Here is a 19,193-nt window from a genome sequence, read left to right on the forward strand (position 1 = left end):
TGTTTTCAAAGATAACTAATCACTGTTTTCAGGTTCAATTTTGATTACAGTTCCAACTGTTTCTGATCTTCGGGTGTCTTTCTTTCTTTCTTTCTTTCTTTCTTTCTTTCTTTCTTTCTTACTTTCTTTCTTTCTTTCTTTCTTTTTAAAATAAATCATACCTAACAGTTAACATTCACGTTTTCATCATTTTTGTCTGCTTTTGATATAATGACAATCATCTTTAATCTGAGCTTTTATGGACATCTACATGATCAGAGAATTAAATATAGGAAAATATCTGATTTTCATTGAAAAAGTGCAAAATACAGAGGATAATATTATAATAAAATAGCTTGAGAGAGGTTAAATAGAAAAAAATCATTTGGGATCTGCCACAAAAGTCGCACTGGGTCTTTATGGGTTAATATATGACAACATCCATGTAATTCATCTAATTCTGAGGGCATTTTGGAAGCAATCTGCCCTCTTTCTTTCTTTCTTTCTTTCTTTCTTTCTTTCTTTCTTTCTTTCTTTCTTTCTTTCTTTCTTTCTTAAATAAATAAATGAATGAATAAATAAATAAATAAATAAATCAGGCCTAACAGTTAAGCAGGAGGACATGCTTACAGCTTTCAGAAACATGTAGATGACAGTGAAATGAGCCCAAAGGAAGACATACAGATTATTAAGTGTCCAGAAACAGAAATACGTATTCTATGAACTAGTCATACTGGACAAACCACCAGGCTGAACATGTAAAACGTGTAGTAAGAAAGAGGGTTCTATCAACGGTAATAAACGATATTTTTCCTTCTCCGTAATCAGTCCAGTAGGTGGCGCTGGTGCACTTCAAACACTCCGAGAAGAATACGAAGAAGAAGCACAGTCGAGCCAAGCAAAATGTGTGCATTTCAGATTTTAATGAACTACTGATATAAATATCTGGGGGAAATTAGTTATCGACATTTTTCTTAACTTCATAGTTGCTAGAAACGGAAAATCCGGCTTAGGGTAAGCTTGAGTTCTCCTACATTTAGCTACAATCATAGATAAGGTAGCTAGTTAGCTTGAATGTTGCTAATTTCAGCGGCTAGCGCTAGCAGAACAGGTTTTTCACTTTTGATTGTGTCCAGACTTTTGGAGGAAATTAACCCCTAAATGAACTACACTATGCTGCAGTGATGTACTCGAAAAGTGAGGTAATTGCACTGCTTTGTTGAAATAGGATGAATGTCACGTGTTTTTCATGCAATACAAACATTTGTGCTTCATGCTAACCGGGCTTTGTGGGTCACTTGTTAGCTTGTGCAAGGTTTGTTGTGTTTTTAATTGTCTTCCGGGATTCATCTGCGATATAAGAAATAATTAAAGTAATTCAATCTTTTAGGATGTCTCCACAGTGTCCGTATTTAAAAGATCTTCAGTTTGTGTAAGGGCAGTGCAGTTGAAAATGGACAGAATGAAAACTGAATTGCACAAAGAGTGCACAGCTATAGCTACTTTTTACACATTTTCCCCTTGTTTTGCCAAACAAATACATGCACGTGTAATCGAAATATGCACTTTTCATTATTATGAAACCAAAATACTGTAAGTCGTACAAGTGCAGGAAAATATAACAAAGTACACTGTACAGTTAGCTGAAATAACTACAGCTGTTATTGCTATTAGTCAGTCTTTTATTATACTGAAATGTTCATAATCCTCTGTCCATATTTTAAGTTGTCATTCACTATCCTAGTCCCCTCCATCTCTTATCTTTATCTGTTCAGGGGCTCTGGAGCTAAACCGTTAGAGAAAGCACAAATGAATGTGTTGTGTCTGTACAGGATCAGGATTGGACAGTGAACCCATGAGGCAGACCTTTTGTTTTCAGATTCTGGTTGTTAAAAGATGTGAGGTGTCTGATCATGTCTTTCTTGAGCTGTTAAACACGGAATGAGACACATGATTGAGGAACTTGGAGGGCATAAGAATTTGGATGTATGTAAAAGTAATCATAGATATTTACAAATATTTGCATAGTTAGGCAAATTTCGGTTGTAGACTTAAATTATTGTTTAAAACTTGAAATAATTTATTCTCTCTTTATTGTGTAGCTTGAGTTTTAAATCTTAACGTGATCTCGCAATTCTTCCTTTATTGCTCTCAAATATTCATGCAGCCTGTCTGTTTGAATAGATTTATTGTGATTTTATTTGAAATTACTCGTCTTTTTAAAAAAATATTCCACATCGACACTTCTGCAAATGCTGCTATTAAAACTGTAAATTGTTCATAGAACAGCAGTGTTTACTACAGAATCAGATTCTGTTTTTGTCTGTTTGTTTGTTTTTTTAGCTGAATCTGATTGGACCAGTCACCTGTTCAGTTACTCATTAGTTTATTGCCTGGAAAAGTGTTTTTGTTAAGTATACTGAAACTATTTATGTGTTATATTTATTAGTTTGTTTGAGCTTTTACTTGTTTTGTCAATCTGTATGTAATTCATGTACATGTGTTTCTTGCAGTGTGCCTTACCAGACTGTGGACCATGATGGACAGAAGAAAAGCCTTAACTATACCATTTACTGTTGATAAGGATAATTTGGTATGTTTGTCATTCTCCAGGTTATAGAAGTGGATATCAGTGAGGGCTAGGTGTTTGTCAGCTCATGTGTGCATAGAGAAGTCAGCATCATTTTGCATTGTGAAAGCTGCTTCAATTGTGCTATTGTGTGTTGCACTCAGTCATTCACAGATTCCAAGGCTAAAACAAGTAAGACCTCACCAAACCATTATACAATCTGCTGAATACATTTCTGATGAGTAGTTAAGCATTTAGCATAAAAAAATGTTTGTTTCTTTTCATTTCTTCCACCCTAAAGTAAATTACGTATAACCACTTGTCTTATTTGGCAACGTGTTATCATGAAGTGCGTAAATATACACGCCACTTTTAAATGTCATGTTATCTGTACGCATTAGCATTAGTGGTTATGGATATGTAAACTGGAGAGCTTGGCATAAATTTACACGTAATCAAATGGTGTTGAATAACACGAGAAAAGATGAAAATGCGTATATATAGCACACCAAATGCCATAAGAATTGGCTTGACATACAGCGCGATTTCATGAGCTCAGTCTGTATTTGGGACTGTTTTGCGGTTTTTGGTTAAAAACAGACTAAGCTATTATTCAACCAACTAACTGATCAGATATTTACAGGTTGCTATAAACTGACTAACTTTGGGTTAAACCCACAACCAAACTAATGATAAACTTAATACATGAGCCACCATGTGCATAAAGATTTAATACCAGCTACATACTAGTCATTGGCTTTTAATTAATGCTTGGTTTGCATTTACAAGCCTTTAGTAGTTATGTCTAACTTACGGCTACTAACCAACCTGTGAATTTTAGATGGAAAACCCACTCAGAATCCCCACATCATATCTTTCACCAGAGTGTGGGAAGTTAGAAAGACAGGTATACTAATAATTCTGGTCTGTTTTGAATAACATAACACATGTTGTTCTATAATGTATAGTTCAGAATAAATATTTTTTTAATTTACATTTTTTTATCAGGTATCTTGGACTGCATTTGCTGGATCCAAACCCAGACGTCACCGTGACTCCCAACCTAGAAATGGATCCATGATGTTTGATCACAACCACGCAGCTTTGGTCAAGATGGGGCTAGCCAGGTATGCGGGACCGGACTTTCTCAAATATGTACCTGGTCCTTGTTGTAACCATTCTCTCAAACCAACAAGTACCTTGTGTAGTTCATACTGAGGGCTGTCTTTTCTGTTATTGTTTGTTCTTTCTTTTATCTGTTTAGATGTGCAGTTAATTGCAGTTTGTTAAACATTCACAAGGTGGGGCTCTTCTTCTAGATGTAGGTCAACAGTGCCCCTTTGAATTTTCATTGATTCCACAGCAGTTTGCTTAACCGATAAAGACCTAGCGCTACTTTTGTCAGTCCCAAAATTAAATTTTCTCTTTATCTAACCTTTCTTAAGTGATTTATCACCATTTATTTATAATAGTATCCTCAGTATTTTGTGTTTTATTAGTATAAATAAGGTATTTTCCTGTATTAAATTCACTGATCATGTAGATGTTCATAAAAGCTCAGATTAAAGTTGAGGGTTATATCAAAAACAGAGAAAACTGCAGAAAAAGTGACTTTTTCCAATCAAATATATCAATACCTGAAGACAAATCAAGTGTCTCTATCCACTATTATTTATCAAACTCCATGGGTTTTACTGGTGAATCCATGTTGTAGAAGATGACGGTGGTTTCACATTCACTATAGATCCTCTGAACATCCAAATGGGTCACATTTGATGATCATGAAAAGATGACAAATTGCATTTTACACCAATTATTTACATGTATTGATAAGATTTGTGGATCAACAGGTATTAGACATTTTAGATCAGTAGATGCTTTTGGTCAGCGATGGATCTTTGGGTCTTAATGGGTTAAAGTGTAACTAAATTCCAGACTGCTGTTGACAAATGAAATTAAAACAATGTCTTTAGAAAACATAGAAAAAAACATTGAAAGTAAAAATGTAAATGTTATAAACTGGTCAAGGGTGGGAGGGCTCTGAGACATGCCCAATCATACACAAAAATAAAAACACACACATTGGATTTTTCAGTAAGCTATGAAATACTATGATTGCCTTAATGAAGAATAGTAATAACTAACATCCGATCATATCAATGGTCCTCTGATCAACAGTAATAATGTAACTATATTGTCCAAAATAACACTCACCACTTTTATCTGTCCTTTATTCACACATCAGGGCTTAAAAAACAGTCCATAATATTAGCTTTCATCATTGCATTGGCATTGGAAAAAAAAACCCCTCTGCTTACTAACAAAATTGAAGTCATTTGATATGGATCATTTAATGCTTCATGCAGGTGGTGCTTTTAAATATCTACTCCTTATGAAGAGGAAGGATTAATACAGTATTTCACACATTTATTTGAATGGATAGACTCGTGCCTATCCTTGTCATGCCCTGCTGTCTATAGCTACATTACTGTCTGTGTGTTATGGTTACGGTTTTGAAAATCCCCTTCACTACTTAAAAAAATGACATCTTCCAAGCTGCGACTACACAATGAAAATGGCCATTTGGACAAAGATGTACATCTGATCTTTTTATGTGCCATATTCTGTTGTGGGGATTTAGTCAATTTAATGCCATGTCATGCTTTTTCTTGTGCCCTTGTTCAACCAAACAAAAACATCTTTCTCCTGACAATAGTTTGCAAATGCACTCTTGCTGCGTTCTATGTTCTGTACCATCCACAGTGAATGTGATTTGCTTAAAGAACAACTCAAACCACCCACAGAGCTTTTGCTCTAGGGCAATAGCGTCACAAACCAAGTGAGGAAATACATGTGTCTATGTGAGATTAGTACAGTGGTGATGAAAGCTGCCACTTTTTGTCACCCTCCACAAGATCAGCCAATAGAATAAATTCTGTTGAATTTATTTGCTATAGTGTGGATATTAACCTGCAGAGGGCAGTGTCAATGTATATTTAAAACACCGAATATTAGGAGGTTTAGATTACTTGCAAGGTGTATTTGTTTTGTGAATTTTAGTTTAAGTGCCCTTATGTAATAATATTGCAAGTTCAGAGTTAGAGAATTTTAATCATTATGTCATTATGTATTTGAAAGACATGGTATAATATGGTATTATTAATTAATATCATTAATTTTTGGTGCGTTATTAAAAATGATTATTAGGTGATTTGTTAAGGCTTTAAAGGTGTAATGTGTTAACATGACTTTTTATTTATTACCCCATTATTCCGCTTCGTCTACAGTTTTTTAGAAAGAGATTAAATGAGCTAAATCTTACATACTTTTATGAGATGAACTGGATAACAAATGACAAAACAGTGCTGGTGCTGATGTTTTCAATGTATTTGATAAAGTGTTATTACACATATATTAGGGATGTAAACAATTAATCGACTAACGATTAATTGTCGATAAGAATTTGCTCGATTAAATTATTAATTGTCGGTTAATTGCCCTTTTCCACCCGTCCACACCTGTCCAAAGGCTGCTGGTTTGTCCGCGCTGCGGCACCGCGGCTGGGATAGCTGGTCATTGAACCGGATCATGGTGTTGATGAGTTAGAATGTCTTTATGGACATGGTGGAGCCACAAAGAGACCGGCCCGTCTTTTTGTGGGAGTGGTGCACCCCCGAATAAATACACGCACAAATGCGGGGTCGGTATCAGAACGTTTTCCCTGGAGGTTTGTCTAGTCCACAGTCAGTGAGACAGAAGTTAAAAACATCCTCCAGGCTCCTGATTCGGGACACAGGTATGTTGAGCATTTGCGAAGCTTCAGGAGGTAGGGAAAAGATAAATGAGCAAAAAGATCCACTTTCACTTCTGTGGGGGCACGGACTGCACCGTACCCCTATAGTATTAGAAGTAGGATGGAAAGGGACGCACGCATGTGCGCAGTTACCAACCAACACGCACACATCCCCCGGCTGTACTGCGCGCATGCGAGTACCCCCCCGACAAAATGCATGCACGTGCACCCAACCACCCACCGGCGAAACGCACGCGCATGCATCCCCCCATTACACACCGCCACATCAACAAATGAATTCCACACTGACTGTATCCAATGGTTCAATAAATCAATCATTAAGGAATATGACATGTTTTTTGCATGAAGTATATGAACAATATTTAGCTTTTATTCTTATAGACCGCATTGAAAAAGAAATTCAGGTTCTCAGGAAAATCGCCGCTTATCAATTAATCGTTAATCGATCGATAAGGGCAACCAACTAACGATTAATGAATTAATCGATAATTTGCATCCCTAACATATATTGGTTTATGTACATTTATATAATTGATTTGTAACTCTTCATCTAGAAAGAACCTGTAAAGGGAAAGTATTATCATGTGCAGACTGTGTTTTGAAGTAGATCTGTTAGCTCTGAGACAAACCCATTCTCTCATTAATTCAAAGAATTGCACATTTTGACCCAAAACTGTATTTTGGAAACTACATACAACCAGGATTTTCTTCTCAATTTTTCTTTGTTAGTGACTCACACTTAGTAAAGTTTCACTACTTTTATTCTGGAGGTATTTTACTTGTTTGTAATATTTTCATTAGTCTTGACTTTTTGTCTTAACCTGTTGCACCATAATGTCGTGGTTTCTTCCAAACAGCAAATATGGACACACCATCCCCTTATGTTTGAAAATTTTTGAATATGCTTCTTGTTTGTGTGTGGGATTTTGCATATTTGTGTAAGTTGCTTAAACCTCCGTCATAAACTGTGTGACTCAAGGCTCAGTTTATCACTACGACAACACACACTCCTTATCTGCACCAGTTGACTTGTGTGCCCCTCCCTGTGGATCAGCTGGTGTACATGACATCAGATCTGCAGTTTAATAGGTGCTATGAGCTATACCTTTAATATTGCAGAGGAAATCTACAAAGACTGTTAATAATTCTTGCTCTGTTTTTTCCTGCAGGAGGAAGCCTTATTTAGTTCTGACAGATGTGCTGAAGACAGAGCTGGGCAGAGCTTTCATGGAACAGAAAAAAGCGGCCTTTAACTTCCAAAATAAAGAGCTAGTGTCCAGCAGGGAGCGGCGTCGGTGCAGAGAGCAGACCCCGATCTACAGAGAGAAGACTCTCAGGGAGGCCAAGGACGAGAAGAGCAAGACTGTCACCCCAAAACGGAAGCAGACCACCACCCCCACATCCGTCCGGTATGAAAACACTGTGGCGACAAATGAGCTGAGTGTGCGCCATTTGACATAAAGAATGCTTCTACATTTGTGAAAGCTGAAATATCACAGGGATGTAGTAATGAGTTAATAAGGGGTACGATCATGATCGGCCATTTGTTTTGGTGAAAGCTGCTCCAGTGTTTTTCCAAAAATGTCTTTTACATTTTACAGACCTTGTTTTAATAGCACTGTTTAGAATATGATAGTTCTGGGTCCCACGGTGTGACTTAACACCTCAGAAGGTTTCCCATTTACAGTTGCAGAAAATAAGGACCTGAGTGTGAATAATGGTTCAGACAATGGACCCTTCATACATGAAAACTGAAGTTGGCTTATTTGTTTTAAACTGAGAAATTTTAGAGTGGCTTGGCCTGATGAATATTTGGCTCTCTGCATTTTCCAGCGACAAAACTGCTGGTGATTTTATTTCGGAACAATACCACACAGAAGGATTTCACAACTTGAGATTCTGGGTCAAATAAGTGTTTCTGCATTTGATTTTATGCTCTCTGTCTCGAATATTTGTTTTCAAGTAGGGACTCTATGACAAAAAATATCCTGCAAATTTAGTTTTGCACTGCCTTGCTGGAAAACAAAATGTACAATAGTGTTTTCTGACATGTGTCCAGGTCCAGACTAAAGTTAAAGAATGATGATGACAAAGAGGACAAAGATGAAAACGGAGATGTTCAAGAAGTGAAAATAGGCAAGGACCAGAAAGAAGACTATAAGGTTGCTGAAGTTATAGGTGGGTACACATGAAGAAAAGTATATAAAGGTGTTTCTGTAAATCTTAAGTGATAACCGGACCTTGCTTAACTATTTCACCCAGATTTGATTATAAGCTTAAGAAATATGACGTTGTTTTGTACTTTTTGCTCATGAGTAAATATCAAAGCACAAAGCTCTGTAAGTTTGACTTAATTTTAAGTACAATTATTTTGTCAACAGAAAAACAAAATTGGAGTTGTGTTGTTCTACAGCTTCATTATAAGTTGACCTCCTTTTGTATGTTTCAGATTGTGGACTGTCATTGAGGTGGGAACATCCTAAGGATACAGGACACTGTAAATTCACCCCAAATAAAATCAACGACAAATGGACGGATCCAGAAAATGACTTGGAACACAGTTTGGTACGTACTTTACATTTAATTTACAGGGTTCAGATGAGTTCCTCAAGTTTCTCTTTTTTCTTCCTGAGAATGTTGAGAGAAGGTGAAAGACCCCCAAAATAAAGGAGCTTTTGTATGTGTTTTTTGTATCAACAGAAGAGGAAAGTGAAAGATGCAGAGACCCAAAGCACGGAAACACACTCCCCAAAACGTCGACGTGAGAGTGTGCTGCGCCTCTCTGGGACAAACAACAAAGACGGAGGACCAGCTCCTACACAAATTTGCGTGGAGGAAAGTGCAGAAGACAGGGATTTGGAGAACCTGGGCCGTGGCATTGTGCAGTTCACAGTAGGAGATGATGAGAACAATGGAGGAGCCCTGATCCCAGTTACAAGCCCCAGTTCTGGAGACTTAAATGCAGCAAGTATGTTGTCTAGCAAGGGTAATGCAATTAAAACTATCCCCTCAGAACTTAGTAATCAATAACCAGATAATCATCAAAACCTGGCAGCATTATTATATTGATAAACCTTTTATTTTAGTCAGTTAAAGACAGACGGACATAAGTTGAACACTCTTTGTGTGTGTGCTGTAATCATAAATGAATAGAACTCTAGAAACCATTTGATTTAGTACTCACCATCTGGTTCCTTTGTCTGAGCTGTTTTAATGCATCCTTAATCAAAAAGGCTTTCATGCTCCTAAGTAGCAAAGTAAACGAATTCAGGTGAAAAAAAGAGTTATATGTGTTGATTGTTTTCCCTGCCTCATGGATGTGTTTCTGATGCTGTTTGTCATTTTGTCAGTTTAATTTTACCTGTGTATGTGGATGTCCTTATTGTTGAGGAATGTACTTTAGCATAGATTCCAAGTAAATTTCATTCTGGGTTCATGGATCCTTTCTATGTATATTTCAGTTGTGCTCTCCAGTGATGATGAGGAGGGCGGTGAAGGCACAGTGACACAGAAGAAGCCCCCAGATGAAGCTGTGACCCCACAGCTGGAAGCCAAGGGCATAGAGGACATGCAGGTAGAGTTGAATGTATCATTGAAGAAAATGAGGAAAATATAGACATGTTTACTTTATGGACTTTAGAGTTTTTGTATTGCACTTGTATCAACCATCACGTCTCTGTCCTTTTATATGTTTGTGTGTCAAAGTCTGATACAGCAAACAGGACAGAAGCACCACAACTGTAAATGACTTTAAACCTCTGTAGAGCAGGCGGTTGCATTCACTGAATATTTTCTATGAAACTATAAACTATGATGGAAAGATCTGAAGGCTGACCCTCATTTTGACAGATCAGAGCATTGAGCGTGGTGTAGCCTGACTTCAAGTAATTTATCCAGTGTCAGTAAGTCTGCATTCCCTCTGTGAGTGCAAAGCACTACAGACTGAAGTGGCTGTAACCATGACGACTCCCAGGCAACAGCTCAGCTCTACGTGGTGGCTGTGTCGTTGCACTGCTGCGTGTAACTAGCAGGACCTCGTGGTCACTTTTCAATGGACCAGGTTCTCGTATTGTGCCATTTTTCATTGAGCAGGATCATTCGATAGTGGCTGCAGCTGCACTGTTGTATATGCAGTGGGATTTCTTCCCAGTGAAATGAGTACTTGGGTAATCTTGTGGAGTCTTGCCAACTTCTGATCACCTCTCTGGAGAAATCTACCCAATGGTGCTAATTCTGTTCTCCAGTTGGGCAAAAGAATGCAGGTTTGGTGTTCAGAAAAAAATCACCACAGCCATAAAAAGTTACATGTCTGAGGCAAAAACGTAGTTCTGCAAAATTGCATGTTCATGTTTGTTTCTTTTTTTCCGTCCATGTCCTTTTAAATGCGTAATTTTAACATTTGTTCTCTATTTCAATGCGTCTTATTTTAATGATAAAATATGATTCATTATCATTTAAAAGTCAATAAAAAATGATGGTAATAATAGATTGTGACAAAACCCAGTCCATCAAAAATGACTCTTCTAGAGACTCTTAGTTTTTTTTTTAACATCATGACTATTTTGAAACATACATTTACCTGCTGCTGTGGTTGACAGTGTTTTGAGATTTACTCACCCAGTGGAAAATCACACGTGGTGCTTGGTAAGCATTAATTTCAGACCTGGAACAGATGCCACTTGTTTTAACCCAGCAGATTTGAGTCTTTTAAAGATTCTTTAACTTTCAAGATTACATGCATAAGCTATAAAAGACAGAGGATAAAGATAAATCACCAAAAAAGGCCATGCATTCTTTTGCTTTGTCATAATAAGAGGTTGGTTTTATTACAGCACTGTACAGCTTCCTCTGTGTGACAGCTGTATTTTTCTGGGACCAAGACACTGATGATAGTTTTGCAGTTGTGTTAACATTTGACATAATCTTTTAGCAGATCTCTTACCATTTGTCCAATGGGGGAATCATTTGAAAATCCTATGTTTATTTTTTATTTTATTTTACCACTCTTAAGTAATACTGTATTTTACATGTGTTACAGGTGTTGCATGTAGTTGTAGATGAACATTCTGGGACAGTAGCACTTTCACCAATCACCACTGTGGACAACACTTGTCTGGGGTTGGCCTTCACCACCTTGTACTGTGGACGGTACCAGGGAAAGGCCAATGGAGACCTCTTGGTAATACAAATGCGCCTAAACAGAGCTGATTGTGCTCGTGGCATCATATTCGGTATTGATACCATTCAGACTTGTCTTTTTTTGTCCTTTCACAGGTTACAGATACAAAAATCATCATGCCATTAAAAGGTATGTGTATAACTGGTTATTTAAAGGGGTCATATTTTGCTGAACCCACTTTTATTAGTCTTTGGTACATTTATTTGTGTATTTGGACCCTAATAGTTCCAAAAGTTTGAATTTGAACCCTCCAGGTGCTGCAAAGCTATCTTTATATTCATTTTGGCAAAAATCGAGTGGATTTCTACAACCCGTTTTAATTCCTGCTTAATTTTTTACGTTTATAACTAGTTACGTCATGACATTTCCACATATGAGGTCAAGATTTACGACAAACATTTCTCAGAGTACGAGATGATTGTTTTTCAGCAGCAGTGGTTGTAGTCCATACTGAAAATATGTCCAAACTTCGAGCTGATTACCTACAATGTTCAGTTGTTGGTTGAACAGGACAGAGCAGCACACCCAACAACCTGGAGGGGGTGAGGCCTGAAGTGGCTCATGTGCATTTAAAGGGGTCAGTGCTGAAAATGACCTTTCTGGTGTCATTACTCAGAAATAGGGTTCAAGATGGACCTGTGGAGTTGAATTAATGAAGAATTCAGATCCAAGCATAACATTTACAGTTTATGTAGTCCACAGGGAAATGCTTTAAAATGGATAATTCCATTTAAAAAAGCAAAATATCACTCCTTTAAAGTCCTGATGGGAGAACTCTTCAGGTCACAGACTTTCTGGACTAGTTCCAGAGTTACCTGGTGTACTCTCCAGGTCCTATTATCTTACAAACTCAAAAGAACATGCCTCTTGTTTAGCCTGTCTGAGGGAAGATGAGTGTGCCCTGCCTGTGACCTTTGATCTTGAGTGTATAAACTCTCCCCCCAACAGTTTTGGTCTGTCTGCACACTGTTCTCGTTCAGCTTACTGTTCTATTTCAGATACTAAAAAAGTATGTGTGTGTGAGAGATTAGACCTACGAGGCTCTAGTGCACTTTCACCTTTGAGCTTGTGAAATCTCCACTACAGAGAACTAGTGCGGTTATCCTATTAGATCTGATCTTGCCTATGCGTGAGATAGTACTGTCTTTGTGAATATTAAATCTTGTCTGTCTATTAACATGTCTCCCAAAATATGGGATCAGAGAATTACAACCACTCTATATGTATCCCTGTCAAGGTAGGTGAAAGATGGGGATGTAACATTAGTAATAATCTCAAACACATCCTCCTCTTGTCCCCAGACATTAGTAAACAGGTGGAGGTGATATTAAGCATGGAGCGCAAAGAGCTGAAGAAGTACAGTATATGGGACCATGACGAACTGGAAGACCGGGGATTTTTCTGTAAGGGCAACAAGAAGCCACCGCCTGCTATTGTCCTGTTATATGTGTCAGAAACTGCTGCGACTGCTCTACAGTGTGACCTCAGCACACTGGGCGCTAAGGAAGATGGAAACAAAAACACTGGTGAGACATGTTCAGTACTTGGGGTCGGTGGAGGCTTGTCTCGTATTTACTATAAAATTTTTGCCTCATCTTTTGTGAAAAGCTGTAGAAAGCATAGCTGGAAAACAAGACTTTCCCAGTAAAGCCACAGTAAAACAAATTGGGCAATATCAATACATAATTGGCATGTAGCCATTGTCAGGTCTGTCAAGTGTCTCAATTTTTGTTATTGCAGATTGTATCTCTATATTTCAGACTTTGCGTTGGGTTTCTGTGGGTTCAGGCTGTAAAAGAAAAAACTTACAGGTCTCTGAAGTCCCATTAACTTTAGTAAAAAATGTGTATTAATCAAATGTGTATTAATCAATCAAAACCAATATTAACTAATGCAAACTTAGCACACATCCAGCTAATGTGGCATCTCCTCTTCATAAAAATAAACCCGTCCTAGTGGAAGTAATTGGTTGAAAAATAGTTTTTGTTAATTTTACTTGCATCTAATGTTAATAAATAACAGACATGAAACCTGTTTGAACTTTGTGCAACGAAATACTGAAATTAGGAAAAGAGTAGCATTGGAAATTAGAAAAACATAAAGCCACCAACAAACATCTGCTATTGTCCAAATTTTGCTCTGTATTCTCATTCGGTGCTTCACCAAAGTCCAATATAGGGGTCTGTTTACAATGCATTCATAATTGTCTGAGGAAGATGACAAAGACTTGAATATTAAATATTGTATCACATTCTCTTTGATGTTCATCTTTGTCTTACATTGTAGTTACGTTTTTTGTTTTTTAGAAAAACCCAGCCCCTTTGTCCTGCTCACTCTGAAGGATAATGTGGAGGGAATGATGGGGGCTTTGTTGCGCTCCCTCCTGGACATTGACTGTCTCAACAGTCTTGCAAATGAGAATTCAATAATGGACAATACTGAATATAGTTTTAGTGGTTTGGACTTCACTGGTCCAGTTCTGTCACTGGATGACAGTGTGGAGCTGATTAGAAGAACTGGACTGGATCCACACCTGCTTAAGCTTCTTGGCCAGGAGGGCACAGTCCTTGGACTTGAGACAGACCTGGACTGTCCACAACTGGAGACCGACCTGGACTGTCAACTGGAGACAGACCTGGACTGTCCACAGCTGGAGACAGACCTGGAGACAGACCTGGACTGTAAACTGGAGACAGACCTGGATTGTTCACAACTGGAGACAGACTTGGACTGTCTACAACTAGAAACAGACCTGGACTGTCCACAACTGGAGACTGACCTGGACTGTTCACAACTGGAGACAGAACTGGACTGTTCACAGCTGGAGACAGAACTGGACTGTCCACAATTGGAGACAGACCTGGATTGTCCACAACTGGAGACAGACACCCCTGCACCCATTCAATCAGAGGTTGAGCCAAAGCAAGACTCAATAGGAAAGCTAGAGCATGAAACAAAGCTGCAAATCCAACCAGAAGTGAATCAGAAGCAACAAGACCACGAACACCCGTCTGAGGTGAGTGGACTACAGGAACCATCACCAGTGAATGATTAAATTATACATACTGTATGACATGCTCCAATGTTACATGGATTTGACATCCGTATGAATTGCTTCTTCAACAGAAAAGCAGATCAGACCTCGATCCTGTATATACACTATGCCATCGTAGACTCAAAGGATCCTACTCTGTGTCCTTGTGCGAATCAGACTCCAGCTGGGTTAAATATAAACATCAGGGGCTGCCTCAAAGGCAAGTAACCTCCATGCGCTCTGCTACTGATCCAACAGGGGATGGCAGGTGGATTCTACAAGGGGTTCCATGCATCCACAGCAGTTGTCTTTTAATAATAATAATCTAATGCAAGCCTTTAAAACATTTGTTGGAAGGTTCTATTATAACCCCGTGCACCAACAGTTATTACTACATGTGTGATTTTTTACTGGGAATACTACATGACCTACCATCTCTTCTCTACTTCTACTTAGGTTAATCCAGTTTCCTCCTCCACCACTCAAAGGAGGAATTACTGTCACAATGGAGGACCTGCAGTGCCTTGACAGTGGGCAGTATCTCAATGATGTTATCATTGATTTTTATCTAAAGTAAGACTACATTTATAAACAAAAAGCATCACTGATGGTTTCTCTGTGGTGAGCAAACTTTTAAACTAAGCTTGTTCATGTCTTGGACCAGATACCTCCTCCAGAATGCCTCTGAGGCTGTGGCTGAGCGCTCCCACATCTTCAGCAGCTTTTTCTACAAACAGCTGACTCGCAGGGACAACGCCAGTGAAGGCAGCACCAGCGACTCGTAGGTTTCTGCAGGTTTTTATGTGAATGTCAGGTTTTTTGACGGTTTTGCAAATGTCCATGTTTTTGTTTTTGTGTGCCTCCAGCTGTCAGAGGCAGAGGCGGCATCAGCGGGTTAAAACATGGACACGACATGTGGACATCTTTAACAAAGATTTTCTGTTTGTGCCTGTCAATCAGGAGTAAGTCAATAACATACAGTGATTTATTGTTTATAGGTTTTCTGGTATGCTGTTTCACACATCACATGATCCATTCCTCTGTTTAGGGCTCATTGGTATTTAGTCGTCATTTGCTTCCCTGGACTAAACGAGCCAAAACAAGAGATCTGGACTCCAGATTCTCAATCTGTGAAGAACCACAGTGGGTCAGGAGAGTTACAGCATCAAGATGAGGCTCAGGGATATAAAAGTCCAAATAATAACACTGAAGCATTGCTTGGATCAAACTCCAGTGAAAATCCAGAAAGGGGTATGTGTGTTAAATTCTGTTCTGATGTGAGAATTGTGTGTAGAAAAGAATTAAAGAAAGGATTACATTTTATATTGTGATTTTATCAGTGGAAAGAAGATTTCAATGGTTTTTCTCATTTATTTTAGAAAATTCTCAAGAACAGTGTACCAAAGACACATTACCTGGTCCAGTGGTAAGAGAAAAAGACTTATCCACATATTTAAATTACAATCTACATTATGTATTTGTGTTTAAGATGTTTTTTTGTTTTTTTAACAGTACCTTTAATTCCAGTGATGTGCATTCACTTTTAACTTAAAAAACTTAGTTTTACTTTTAGTTTAAGTTTTTAATGCTGTATTTTCATGTGCTCAAAGCACTTTGTGCTTTTTGTCTGTGATAAATACTATATATATATATATAAAAAAAATTGTCTTTTTTTTGTAGAATTGTACTGAGCAAACCTGCCCGAGGAAGACTATTTGCAAAAGGTGATTACACAAGCACACACAGATACCAGGTTCTGAGTTGCTCCAGTCTGCTGCAGCACTGAGAGCTGGTTCTGTTTTTTTTTCCTTAAGACTTTCATGTTGTTGGTCCATCATGCATGGTGATATGCAAAATAAATGCATATCCTGGATTTGTGCATTGACTGACTGATACACCATGTCTCCATAGGCCATGTATTCTTGTTATGGACTCCCTCAAACGTTCTCTTCATGAGCGTGTCTTCAAACTTTTGCGAGAGTAAGTAGTACAATTTCCTTCTGTCTCAAAATGCATGCAGACGCTGGGAAATGTGTGTAATGTGATACTTTTTTTTTTTCAGCTACTTGTTGTCAGAGTGGGAGACCCGTCGTGGCTCCTCGAAGGACTTTGGTCCAGATCAGATGAAAAGCTCACACTGTCAAGTTCCCCTTCAGGACAACAACAGTGATTGTGGACTTTACCTGCTGCAATATGTTGAGAGTTTTTTGAAGGTAGATGTCCCCTGTGTCTCATTTTAGAGCTTAAATAGGAAGACATGTTTTTTAATACATGTACAGAGTAATGGGAAATAATTTATTTATTTTTCTGTTTTCAGGACCCTGTTGTTCACTTTGACCTCCCTTTACAACTAAAACGTTGGTTCCCCCGTCAGCAGGTGCGAAGGAAACGAGATGAGATCAGAGATCTGGTGCTCAAACTTTATCGACATCAAAACCTGGACAATAAAAGATAGATACCAGAGCCTACTCTGCTGTTCAATGCATCACATTCCTGTTACTATTAATAAACCACTGCTCATAATGAGTGACGGACATTTCAGTGTGAACTGAAAATATTTCCTTAAATTTAGGTTTTGCTATTTCTTGCTTTAATTTGAAGAAACTATGTAAACTGTCTGTGGATCCTGTAAGTGAATAAAAAAAGGCATCAGTAGTTCATTTAAAGTCAACAGGTAGCTGTACATCTAGAAAGTCAATTATATCGAATGTTTATACACCCCAGCTTTTACTGATTATCTTCATACTACAAGATATTTGAAAAAAAAAAAAAGAAGCATTTTTTATTAAATTATTTTGAGCCCAACAAGCAAATCATAAAGCATTTTGTTTTATGAAGTTATTTCAGTGTTAGATTTTTTTACTTTGCAAACATTTTTTAGACATGTACTGTCTTGTCCTTTAATGCCAAATTTATATTTCACAGATTCTGGTTTTAACTACTTGAGATTTACATCAGATATTGGTTAAAACAGGAACAGATGCATAGGGTTTCGTTAAACTGATGGAATCTCATGTCCAATGCGATTACGCCAAATTTCTTTTTAAAAAAAGAAAAAGAAAATAACCTGATTAATGAGCATTCAAGTGCCTCACTCAGTTATTGTGATCAGTCGGATGGCTAGTGAGGATTCTTGGCAGTTTGTTCAGATGACACTGCTTCCCTCTGTATTTTGCAGCCAGTCCTAGATTCAACTGGGGTACTAAGATGGTTTCTAAAATGATCTTTGCCTCAAGAAACAGAAGCAGACCAAATATGGATGTTAAACAGTCTGTGGAGCTCATGATGTCATTTTGCATCAATAATGTCCTATATCAGTGTTAGAAAATGCATCAGTGTTTTATCATAGTTTATGAAAGTTGTTGGTAATATATGGCACTCTTACCTATCAACAGGAGATTTTTTTAAATTTTTTTTTTACCTGCCTTTTTTTAAACCATTAATACTTACTTTTGGCATCATGTTTGATTAAAAAATTGAATTCTTGTCATGAAAAACTTGCAGAATGTCCAGGGGTGCACGTACTTTAGCATGCATAATGTGAGCTAAGAGATAAGACCTGAAACGATATCTCATTTTATTTCACCACTGTTGCCGAAATGTCTGATAACAGAGATCCCTCTTTATAGTCTGTTAGTTTTAGTTCAGCTGTATATCACTCTTGTCACGTTTTATGACATCTTTGATGCCATGTTTTTTTAGAAACTGTGTTGTATGAATGTACAGAAACTGATTCCAAAATATCTTTGGTTTCAAGTGTGTATTAAAACATGTAGACTAAGTATTACATCTTCTGTTGTTCATGTAATGTTTCTTACTTTTGCATCTGAATCACAAATTGAGATTCAGTTGTGTGTAACAAACACTAATGGGATAACATCCAGCACTGGTCCTGAGCCTGATCTTTTCTTTCTCGATTCTGTATTGGTTTTATTCTTTTAGGTATTTCCTTTTAGCTCTTACCTTTCTTTTTTATATTTCTCTTTTATTGTGCAAATCCATCTTTGTTTTTGTTTCCCATAAAGACTACATCTATAAATGTTTGAACATTTCAACGCTTGCCCATATAAGCCGTTTAAAGTGTTACATGCATGGCTTATGTGTATTTACTCTCTCAGTCTGTCAGATCCCCTCACAGTCTGAACAATCCCCTTCTAACTCTACATGGCAATGAGCTGCAGCCACTTGCTTTTCAAAACATTCTGTTTGTTCTTTTGTGTGCAAACCCAGTCCACTACTTTTATAGCATTTGAAATGGAAATATCAGAAGCTAAGAAATGCATCATATATAATCACTCAAATGCCTCATCCAGGGGTGCACACATGCTGAGTGAATTTGCAGAGGAAGGCCGAGGCCAAGTAGCCAACCTTACTTCTCCGCAGGCTGTCCATGATCTCAGCTTCCAAACTCTCACTGTTTAAACAAACTGCAAAATTGGCCTGAGAATGCCTGCACATCAGACATGACTATCCAGGTACTTAGCTTAACATGTAAAATATAAGCAGACTGTTAAGTCAGATTTGTAGCTCAATGGGTAAAGCTGTTTTAAAAACTGACCATTTGTTATTTGATTATTACCTATAAAACAATTTTACATTTATATTAATGTCCTTGAAT

At 37.7% G+C, this 19,193-nt stretch overlaps 1 protein-coding gene across 5 annotated transcripts; it reads left to right on the plus strand.

Moving 5' to 3' along the window:
• The first annotated feature begins 851 nt into the window (after window positions 1-851).
• Window positions 852-18,362, plus strand: LOC115412102 (uncharacterized). 5 transcript variants are annotated; one of them, XM_030124401.1, is made up of 24 exons: window positions 852-993; window positions 2,493-2,572; window positions 3,390-3,455; window positions 3,557-3,675; window positions 7,532-7,771; window positions 8,422-8,540; window positions 8,812-8,927; window positions 9,063-9,330; window positions 9,824-9,936; window positions 11,401-11,541; window positions 11,637-11,670; window positions 12,843-13,067; window positions 13,848-14,186; window positions 14,226-14,557; window positions 14,668-14,795; window positions 15,032-15,148; window positions 15,240-15,356; window positions 15,442-15,537; window positions 15,624-15,826; window positions 15,955-16,001; window positions 16,256-16,299; window positions 16,487-16,555; window positions 16,638-16,788; window positions 16,893-18,362. In XM_030124401.1, exons 2-24 carry the CDS (start codon window positions 2,516-2,518, stop codon window positions 17,028-17,030), a joined length of 3,279 nt encoding a protein of 1,092 aa, XP_029980261.1. In that variant the 5' UTR covers window positions 852-993; window positions 2,493-2,515; the 3' UTR covers window positions 17,031-18,362. The 5 variants fall into 5 exon arrangements, with proteins under 5 accessions (XP_029980261.1, XP_029980259.1, XP_029980262.1 ...); XM_030124399.1 differs by having other exon boundaries at window positions 13,848-14,557; XM_030124400.1 differs by lacking the exon at window positions 852-993 and adding an exon at window positions 1,052-1,181 and having other exon boundaries at window positions 13,848-14,557.
• The last annotated feature ends 831 nt before the right edge of the window (window positions 18,363-19,193 follow it).

This window comes from Sphaeramia orbicularis, chromosome 21, assembly GCF_902148855.1.
Source record: "Sphaeramia orbicularis chromosome 21, fSphaOr1.1, whole genome shotgun sequence".
NCBI classification, from domain to species: domain Eukaryota; kingdom Metazoa; phylum Chordata; class Actinopteri; order Kurtiformes; family Apogonidae; genus Sphaeramia; species Sphaeramia orbicularis.

Excerpts from the sequence above, each read along its gene's own strand:
- LOC115412102 (XM_030124399.1), top strand. The coding sequence starts at position 2,516 with ATGATGGACAGAAGAAAAGCCTTAACTATACCATTTACTGTTGATAAG. Across the intron at positions 13,068-13,847 it reads AGATGGAAACAAAAACACTG|AAAAACCCAGCCCCTTTGTC; the intron begins GTGAGACATGTT and ends TTTGTTTTTTAG. Across the intron at positions 16,002-16,255 it reads ACACATTACCTGGTCCAGTG|AATTGTACTGAGCAAACCTG; the intron begins GTAAGAGAAAAA and ends TTTTTTTTGTAG.